This window comes from Dermacentor albipictus, chromosome 1 (assembly GCF_038994185.2).
Source record: "Dermacentor albipictus isolate Rhodes 1998 colony chromosome 1, USDA_Dalb.pri_finalv2, whole genome shotgun sequence".
NCBI classification, from domain to species: domain Eukaryota; kingdom Metazoa; phylum Arthropoda; class Arachnida; order Ixodida; family Ixodidae; genus Dermacentor; species Dermacentor albipictus.
In genome coordinates, this window is record NC_091821.1 from 78,181,755 (window position 1) to 78,192,610 (window position 10,856).

The 10,856-nt window shown below is 46.0% G+C and overlaps 1 protein-coding gene across 1 annotated transcript; it reads left to right on the plus strand.

Moving 5' to 3' along the window:
- Positions 1–2,145: 2,145 nt before the first annotated feature.
- On the plus strand, positions 2,146–7,861 carry LOC139048201 (uncharacterized). Its single transcript, XM_070522738.1, has 2 exons — positions 2,146–2,421; positions 4,006–7,861. Exon 2 carries the CDS (start codon positions 4,635–4,637, stop codon positions 5,577–5,579), a length of 945 nt encoding a protein of 314 aa, XP_070378839.1. The 5' UTR covers positions 2,146–2,421; positions 4,006–4,634; the 3' UTR covers positions 5,580–7,861.
- The last annotated feature ends 2,995 nt before the right edge of the window (positions 7,862–10,856 follow it).

Below are 10,856 nucleotides of genomic sequence, written 5' to 3' on the forward strand. Positions count from 1 at the left end.
TGAGGATAGCGAGCCCTCGAGCATATAAGCTTCTATCTGACATAAATATGCTGCCGTTGCCCTCCATGAGCCGTCTCATACAAATTCTGAAAGGAATACCGTGCAAGTATGGTTTCAATCCTCTCTGTATGGAAGCTATTGGAAAACAGCTGGCAGCAAAGCAGATGAGAAGAAATTCGGCACACTGATTTTGGATGAAATTAAGTTACGCCAGGCGTACAATTTCAACAATTTCAACAAATCAACCTTCAAACTTGATGCTTTTGTGGACTACGATGGTATTTCAAATGAAGGAACTGACCAACTTGCAGATCATGCGCTCGTGCTGATGTTCGTACCACTTCTGGAGAGCTGGGTGCAACCGATTGCCACCTATAGCTTTGCCACGAAAGGTGCTGCGCCTGGCAGGATTTTAGCAGAGCTGGTGTTGCGAAAAATAATGCAATTGCATAAACATGGTGCTGTACGTGGTGATCGCCGTAGTCAGTGACGGAGCTGCGAACAATCGCGCTCGATGTGGCAGCAGATGGGAATCAGCGGCAGCGTAACCTCACCTTCTCACAAGATTCCACATACATGCCTGCCTGACCGCCCGTACCTTTATTTCCAGTGTGATGTGCCACATGACCTGAAGTGTGTACGCAACCATTTGCTCAAGCACAAATATGGCGACAGGTGAGCTAGTAGGTTATTTCATATATAACCTGTGCTGATTGGCGTCGATAACTCGCTGACATAGCAGGTGCAAGCAGCCAGAAAGAGGGCAAAATTGCTTTGAGCAAAAGTAGCTCAAAATTACTTTTTTGTGCACAAAGTAAATAAAAAGTGCCACTGTGTTTGTTGTTTGTTTTGTTCGTCAAAAAATAAATATGTTCATAGTATTTAACTTCGTCCTTGTCACTACTCACAGATCACTTCCAACTCGTTTGCACGTCTCATAATATCCGCGGACAACTATAAAAAATACATGTGTCAATTAAATTTATTAGGCGAAGAAGCGTTGACGGGGGTGGATCAATTCACCACAGCGTTATCTCAAGCAGCTGCTGGGCGTGATGCGTTAATGTCCCTACGTCTGCACAGGCGCTCGCCGTCTTTAATGAATACACATATTAAGAATAAGCAGCAAAAAACAAAGCCCCCTCAGAAGGGAGCACCGTGGCGCTTTTATAGGGAAAAAAAATTGGTTGAAAAGCGGAATCGCAGTGCACGACCTCTCATTTGCGGTGTAGTTGCAGCTTCTAAAGACTAGCTAGACATGTCATTCAAAGGTCCTTGGCATAAAATATTGTTCGGGCAGCCAAACCACAGTCGTCGAAGAGCGAACGGCACAGGCCAGTTGGGGAAAACGACCCACCGCAGAGATGACATCGTAGAGTAGACGATGCGCGCTGCGTGAGAGATATGTCACTGCTGCGCCGATAGTGCACAGGCACCGTGAAGTCCCCGTTACTTACGCCCGGCAGGTTTGTCACAAAACTTATACTGCGTATCTAAACTACATTTACTGACGGATAAGCGCCTACAGGCCTGTTGGTGCAAACGACGCATCGCAGCAGGAGCAGACGACGCGCGGCGCATGACGAAAAACGCGACTGCAGCGCCGGTAGTTTCAGTGACACCCGTTTCGGCCACGTCGGCCAATGGGCTCGCATAGGGAGCTGCGAAACTGAAGTATCTCTAAGAACGTTGGTAAGCAGATGACAGCAGCGGATGTGACGTCACGTGCATACTATACTCTGTAGAATAAATCATCGAGCTCTTGTTCAAAATCTGTTCGCAGTTGTGCTCAATTATTGCGAGTTTTCTTTCCTTTTTTTGTTTGTTCTAGCATGAGTGCTTTTGCTTACTTTTCATAAACTATATATTCTGTCCTCATTGGTCATTTGTCAAGTCTGTCAACGTTGTTTGCTCTGTGTCATGGGGCGCTATTCTGGACACATTCGTTTCCCCGCAGGCCGGCTGAGGCCGGTGAACAATAGAAGGCAGCATCCACGTGACCCTGCGTTCCCGGATGTTGGTTCCCTAAGTTGGTTTCCAATTGTCCCTATGGGGCCACTGAATACCTAGTGTGTCACGTGATTGGGGAGGTTTCTTCCCTGTATTATTGTACAACCCTAGTGCGTGCAATGACGCAAAACCACGTGCATCCAAATGCCGCCTCTCCGCTTCGGAATGGCGCACGCTGCCATCGGCGATGACTATCGTCGCTGCGAATTTTGCAGCATACTATTCATACAGCGGAAGAACATGCTGCAACACATCAGGAACGTTCACAGAATGGCCGTGGATGTCAAGAAATTGATGAAATGCGACGTATGTGGCACTTCCCTGCCTACAATGGAGAAGTATTCGGTGCACCAGATCACTGCGCACAACTTCGAGGCTGACTACGTGCACCTGTGTTCCGGAACAATAAGGGTGAGGAACAGTTTTATTAAGTTTATTCTCAGTCATCGTGAGCAAATGACGTTTAAACGCAATATTATATGTCGGACTTTTTTTAATTTCTTGTGCGCAGTGTGCCTCCAAAAGCAACTAGTTGTTTATACCTTGCGGGCCTTTGTTTTTTCTTTCTGCATCTGTTTCGCGAAGAGCAGCTTTTGCGCAGGTGCCTAATTTAATTCCTTGGGGTATGTTGAAGTTTGCATCCTCATGAAATATAATTTGTTTGTTTTGTATGGTCATGTGTGCGCGCTCCCAGCGATGCGCTACATGACATACGTTTGGCATGGTGTGCTTTCCTGCACAGCAAGTGGAGTGAAATTTGACGTTTGTACATCTTTTTTCTTTTTTTTAAGCGACAGGAGTAAGCTGTTCTGCGTTCTGACGTTGCTCTGTGCCACATGCGTGCGTGGCCTAGTCTTCGCCTCAATGCACGTTGCAATGCGGCAGAGACGCAGAACCGGGACCATACTTGAATTTGCGGATGTCGCCGGGATGGTTTCCCAGCGTATTGTTGGCAAACTCTTTAGTAGTACATTTCATAGAATAGAGCGAAATGTGACGCTCGCGCACCCCCCCCCCCCCCCCCCCTTCTTCTTTTTTTTTCTTGAACGAGAGGAGGGATTTGCTCTGCGTTCTGACGTACGTTGCTCTGCGCTACTTGCGTGTGTGGTGCAGTCTTCGCCTCAGTGCAGGCCGCAATAGGTCCGAATGCAGACGACGTATGTCCAGGACCACACTTACAATTGCGGCTGTCAGCGGCTTGGTCTCCCGGCGTACTTTGGGAAAATTCTTTAGTAGTACCACAGTCCTTCAATTGAAGGACTCTGGTTGTAGATTTCATAAAATAGAGCCAAATTTGACGCACGCGCAATCGTTTTTTCTTTAAGAAGAGTGTGTTAGGAGGCTACTTGGTAAGACATCTTTTTGTGAACTTAAACCGCGCTTGGCAAAAGACACCAATGTAGAAGAAGACGGGATGAACGCAGACTAGCAACTGGTTTATTGAAATCACACATAATGCTGCCTCCTCGAACCAGGCGCATGCCCAAGCCAGATCATAACCGCGTGACGATGGAACACTCCCTCGCCAAGCCCCTATCTACAGTAAAAAATCAAACTCTTCTTGAAAAGAAGGAGCTTTTCAAGAAGAAACTGAGAGAAGGGATTCACACTGCTCTGGGGCGTAGCTTGCACCACGTGTTCTCAGTTCGTCTTTGTCTTATCGTAACAGCATTGCTGTGAATGTACAGTCTGATTCAATATTGAGGAAGGAGTGAGCATAGATCATGCTTAAGTTTCATATTTGTTTCTTATTAAAACAAAACTAATATGATAAATTTTTTGAAGTTATGGTGCATTGCATATTTGAAATTCAATTTTGACAGAAATTTGAGCAATATCAAGGGTGACCTCATGACACAGTCGAGTTGAAGGTGAGGGAGTAAAATAAATGCTACATTACCCGTGTTCAAAGCCTTCAAAGTGATTATTTTTGTTTGCATCTCTCTCCACAAAGTACTTGTCGCCATCTAATGCTATTTTGTGCTTTTATTACAGAATTTCATGAATGGAAAGCAGAAGAAGAGGGTAGCAAAAACTGCTGGTTCATTTTGCCCAGGGACTCCAAAAAGCTGGCCAGTGGAGAGACAAGGATCCACTATTACTGTAATAGATCAGGCGAGGCAAGGAAAAAGGAAGGTCATAGTGACCGTCGGGAGAAAAGTCAGGGGAGCTGTAGGTCTGGTAAGATATGTCTTTCATTTATTACCATCACAATGGACAACACTCAGTCCGAAACCTGAAGGCACCACCATAAAAGTCAGGTATCAAAGAAACCATTATGGTCATAAACCAGAAATTCAGCACTTGGGAATGAGTGACAAGGAAAAGGCCAGCGTAGCAGATAACCTAGAAAGGGGTGTGCCCATGAAAACCATTCTAAAGCGAATAAGAACATCTGTGGCATCCAAGCTGAGGCCAGTGCACTTGGCAGAGTGCTCAACCCTGCATAACATCAAACGGCAGTTTAACATTGCTGCTCCTGAACGTTGTCACACTAATGACGCTGTCAGTGTAGACACGTGGGTGCTTGTAATGAAAGAAAAAGGTGAAACACTTGTCCGCCTGTACAAGGTGCAGTGGACCCAAGTGGTACATTTTCTTCAGCAGACTTTGCTCTTGTTCTGATGACAGAGCCTCAGAAGGAGCTACTGGAAAAACTGGGCCCTGCAGGGACTCTGTGTCTTGACTCCGCACATGGAACTACAGAGTACCAGTTTGAGCTGACCACTCTTCTGGTGCTGGATAAAGTAGGATCAGGTGTAGCTATAGCTTATTTCATCTGCAACCAGATGAACGAGCAAACTTTGACAGCATTCTTCAAATCTCTGGAGTCGGCCATGGCCAAAAAAGTGGCCACTAAGACATTGATATCTGATGATGCCTCGCAATTCTACAAATCATGGTCCAGGGCCATGGGTGCCGCAAAACAGAAACTTCTCTGTGCCTGGCATGTGGATAACAATTGGCGTAAGAAGACACTCGAGTGTGTAGAGAGACAGCTAAGGCCACATGTTTACCATAGTGTGTGGCTACTCTTAGAGTTCCTCGTGGAAAAGGCATTTGAAGATTATTTTAAGCAATTCCTTTCTAGTGAGGAAGAAAAACTGAGGGACTTCCTGAAGTACTTCAAAGACCACTATGCAGTTAGGCCGCAAGAGTGGGCCTATCGCTTTAGGACTAGAGCAGCTGTCAACACTAACATGCACCTTGAGAGCAAGCACAGGACGTTAAAGCATACTATGCTGGAGAGAAAACAGAATAAGCATGGTGACAAACTAATTTCTGCCCTCATGGACTTGACAAATCATTTTTTAATGAAAAGGGCTAGCCAGATGATGAAAGGGGCAAAGGGTAAGGAGCTGAGAACAATTCAGAAGAACCACAGGTCTGGCAGTGAAATGGCAGCTTGTGCCAAAATAAATGAAGATGGCATATGGACTGTGCCATCTCAGTCTATTAAAGGGCTCTCATATAAAGTGTCAAAAGTGAAAGATGGTGCTTGCTGTCCTTTGAGGTGCAAGGAATGCGCAGTGTGTGTGCAAGCACAGTCACTGTGTGGTCATCGCTAATCCAACTAACAGCAACAAGGCCCATGAGAGCTCACCCAAAGAAGCATGTGAGGCAAGTCGGGCATTGCACATTGTACGGAGTATAACAAAGCTGGAAGCAGCCAAAGCAGTGTCAAGCTCAGCACTCTTAAGAGCAAAAATGGACTCAGTCAGACAGGCAATATCAGATGGTGAAGTCTCTGAGGGTGTGGCTGAGAAGGCAAACAATTTGTTTGAGCCAGTTTTCATGCTTGTGGAAAGTGAAAGTGGCCCAAAAAGAAAGATGCCAGACCATTCAAATGAACCAGCCAACAAAAAAGTTGTGCACCTGTTAAGATTTCACTCTACAAAAAACCCTAGATTGTCGCAGCCATCATCTAGCCTTTCAAGGCCCACTGAAGCTCAAAAGGAAGTCCTTAAGTAACAGCTTAGGGACAGCAACATAGAAACTGAAGAGATAACCACGTCAGCAGGGCACGATTACTGGTAACAAGCCTCCAGTGCAGTTAGGAAGAGAGAAGTGGTGCAGTAGTGCTGTGCTGTCATGCCTTATAGAAGCAGGTTGAGGGCTCGCATATAAACAAATCATGACATGTGGTCTCTGATGATTAGCCCGTCTGTTTTTGTCTGTGGTGTGCAGCCATATGTCACAGCTGGATGGTATGTGTGTTAGAGAACGAGAGATGCCTCCATGCTTGTTGTATGAGCTGCTGGTAAGTGTTCTGTGAAAATAGGTACAGACCCAGTGGTTATCTCTGGTATGTGGCAGCTGTTGGATAGTAGTGTGTTAGAGCACGCCTCCATGCTTGTCATGTGAGCCGCTGGTAAGTATGTCTGTACATAGGAAGCGCATTGGACGGTGTGTAGTGTTTCTGTGTGCAAAAGCCTCCAATGTGTTTTGCTACTTATAAATTTGTGTAAACACTCAGTAGTGCAGTAGTCATGATGTTGCACTGCTGAGCTCAAGCCTGCGGGTTCAATCCCAGCAAAGGTGGCTGCATTTCAGTGGTGGTGAAAAAAAAAAAAAAAAAAGCATGTAGTTGAATTCAAGTGCACATCACAGAACCCAAGGTGGTCAAAATAATACTGAGTCCCGCACTGTGGCATGCCTCATAATTCGATCTAGATGTTGTGTTCCATGTGATGTTCTTTATTGCCCATTTGAATAAACTTTTATTTTTCAGATTACCAAAATAGAGGGTATATGCAGTGGTGTTGTGTGCAGTCTGGATAAGTTGCTCTGGTCATGAGCACTCAATGAAAACTTCTGCATATTTGGCTGCAGCAGACAGTGTCATAATGATAGTAAAGACTATGCAGAAAGCTTTAGGCCACTCTACATATCAGATCAGTTTTATATTGCATCCCTTATGGTGCTTATGGTGGCAGAATAATAATTGGCAATGCTTCCTTACACATTTAATATTTTTCTTTTTTTTCTTTTGGAAGAGCAACCTTGGAAGAATAATCTACAACGATGATCCTACCTTCTCTTTCACTGTCTCCCCATTTCTTTTCTACACTTCAACTTCATTCTACGCACTATCTTATTCTCCTCTTCATCCTACATTGACGGTGTGGATGTGTGGACGGTGTGGACGGAGCTAAGCGTGCATAAAGATTGCTGTGCAGAACTTAATTGCAGCACTGACGAAGACAAATCTTTGTCAAAAGGTTCATTACAGCTACATTCCCCCTCCAAACACTGTTTATCACTTCAAGCCTTCATATTCCTGTGAGCTTTTGTCTTGTTTAACAGTTGTAACAGTCATACTATTTATTACTATCAATAGCCAGCATACATTTAGCATTGCAAAGTGCTGTTTAGAAGACGTGTGAGTTTCTACTTCCCTTATGATAAATACTCCAGACATTCAGTCTCTAATTTATGAAAATCTTTCAAACATTGCCAGTGATGACCACCATATGGGTTAATGTCGGCATGGGACTGAGGCTTTCCCGCAAAAAGAACAGTTATGTTTTGCTCATATCATGTGACTGACAGTTTCTGCTGTAATTTTTGCACTTGTCAACTGCACTGTGAAGAGTTCGTTTCTATGAATATGTGCTGGCCTGATTCTTCTTAATCACGCATTTCAGATCTTGTGCTGTGAGATGAGGAGGTGCAAAATAAAAACACCGTGTAGATTTCACAATGCCTTTAAGAAACCACGCAAAGCTTGGAGATGAAGCATTACATGCAACTTGAACCAAGTGTCTGGACACAGCAAGTGAAAGTTGTTTTGTCATGAGTGAGGGTGTCAGCGTTACTTGTAACTGCCTTTAAATAAAAGTTTGTTTCAAAACAGTGGCTCAACTCCGTGTTCCCCCGGTAAAAAACAAAACCATTGGGATTTGCAATTCTCTTTTTAAACATAATTGACCAATATGAATAAAAAAAAACTTCATGAATCAAGATATAAGCTTGCCATACCATGGAAACACTTGAAACTCCTTTTGAGAAGCTTACTCATACGCGAACACATTATAGCAATTATTTTCAATCGTATACCCACAATTTGCCTCGTCACCATGTCAAGTTTCAAGGCAGATTTTTTTTTTAGACTCCAGGAAGCCGTATGCTTAATTCTATCCATTGTTTACTGCATTGCATTTGATTTTCTATAACAAATAAAATCGAATTCTCCATTGATTGCACCGACGCTCACGTCATAATTATATGCTATTATTATTGACTAGTCTTTTATATATATTCTTGGAGTGTGGGGGCTGCACTGGTGGCGTTCTACGAATTTGCGCCGCGTGTTTGTGCGGGTAAACTTAAGCGCAGAATTTTTTTTTTTTGCGCGTTATGAAAACAATGCACTGCAGGTATTTTAATTAATGCAACGAGCTGTATGAAATATCAGTCAAGGGGTTGGAAACGTCGCTATAGAGAATCCCGACTATTTTCTTTTGTGTGTGTGTATTTGGAGTTGATGCACAGTTTTCTTTATTTACTTATTTTGGCTACATTGCGCCAATTGCGCTTCCATAGAATAAAGAAACGCGCTTCCGCGCGCTTGCCGACTCGATCGCAAGGGGACAGCCTGATCAACATCAATATCAGCAGCAATGGCGGATTTGCGCTTGTCGTGGCGCTTGCGAAGTTTTCAATAGTTTTCGCCTTTTAAGTGATTCTTTTGCTATTTTAACGTGTGGAGGTTCATTGTACGTCTGTTTTTTCAAGTTTGGCATGTGTTTTAACACATGTGAAGGTGTAGTCTTTTCTACAAACTAAAAAGAGTCCCATAACATTAACGCAGTGGAATAGTCGAGGCTTGAAATCGAGGACTAAGAGAGCGGATCTTAGGATGCACCTGTCTACGTACGAGCATACTCCGGCAGTGGTGGCCGTACAGGAACCTGGCGGGAACGTGAGCCTCACAAACTACAAAACGTTCCAACTCGACCCCCTAACGTGCATCTTTGTGCACAAAAACTACACTGCAAATTTGGTAGATCTGGAATTACAAACCAGCTTTTCGCACGTGATGGTGACTCTTCTGCCACTGAAAAAGGAGGATTCGCCGCTACACATCCTGAACGTGTACTGCCCACCTAAAGCAAAAAACGTAACCTTCTCCACACTCCTGAGCAGAGCTATCAGGGAAGCAGGACGAGACCCGTTACTAGTAATGGGAGATTTCAACGCGCAGAGTCCCTCATGGGGCTATCATCGAGAAGACATACGAGGACGGAAGCTAGCGGAGGCGGCGTCCGCGTTAGGTCTAACCCTACACACTGACCCGGCGTGCCCCACGCGGATAGGGAACTCGGTGCAGAGGGACACGTGTCCCGACTTAACCTTCACGAAAAACGCGAGGCAAGTGGAGTGGACGAATACGGAGGAAACTCTCGGTAGTGACCACTGCCTGATCACCATAACGATCCGTACGAAACCCCTTACCAGGCCTACGGGGCACACTATGCTGCCGGACTGGACGAAATTTAGAAAGGAATACGAGGTAAGCTCCATCCAGGAGCAGGGATATCAAGCCTGGACAAAACAGCTGCTGATCCACCTGCGTTCGACGGAAACGCAGGTAAAGCTCTCAGAGGCGGTGACGGACGTGGACACCCACCTCCTCCACCTCTGGGCAGCCAGACGCAGCATGGTCAAAAGATGGCGTAGACAGAAGCATAACCGAAAGCTAAGAGCTCGGATCGCGGCAATCACTAAAGAAGCGGCGGAGTACGCGGCGCAACTCGCGGACGCGAACTGGGTAGATAGGTGCAACGCGGCCGCTGGGCAGATGTCTAGCAAGAACACATGGCGCCTCTTCCGGGCACTCATAGATCCCAACCAGACGCGCACCGAGACGCACAAGCACCTGCAGAGAGCGGTACATGCATTTCAAGGAAATACGGCCCAGCTTGCACTGAAGCTTCGGGACCAGTACCTGACCACAACCCAAGATCCAAGGGGAGACGCTTACAGATACAATGGAGCCCAAAATGCTGAGCTGGACGAACCTTTCAAAATATACGAACTCAAGGCCGCTCTAGCGAGGATGAAACGCGGGACCGCGCCAGGAAGGGACGGGATCTCGGTAAAACTCCTAGCCAATCTGCCGGACCGCACATACGAATCCCTCCTACAACACTTTAATTCGATTTGGGTGGGCGAAGCTCCATTTCCCACGGAGTGGAAGACGGCGCTGATAACTTTCATCCCCAAGGCGGGCAAGGCCATAAATACGGATAACCTAAGACCTATTTCTCTCACCTCGTGCGTGGGCAAACTGATGGAAGCTATGGTCAGAGACAGACTATCTGAGTACCTAGAAAACAAGCGAGTCTTCGCCGACTCGATGTACGGCTTCAGGCCAAATAAATCGGCTCAGGACATCCTGCTGCAGCTCAGCAGGGAGGTACTAAACCCGATCGAACATCCGAACGGGGATAAGATAGTGCTGGCCCTAGATCTGAAAGGAGCCTTCGATAATGTGACACACGAGGCGATCCTCACACACCTATCAGAGACGGGATGCGGCAGGAACGCTTTCGAGTATATAAAACGCTTCCTCACGGACAGACAGGCCTACGTGAGGATCCAGAACGCGGAACACGGCCCCTTTCTATTAGGCACGAGAGGGACGCCACAGGGAGCGGTGCTATCCCCCTTGCTTTTCAACTTGGCAATGAAGAACCTGCCGGTCCACTTGGAGAAAGTCCCGGGTGTGCAACACGCGCTGTACGCGGACGACATCTCCATTTGGGCCACGCAGGGCTCTCTCGGTGAAATGGAGGCCAGCCTGCAGGAGGCGGCCACCGCGGCGAACGAGTACGCGAAAA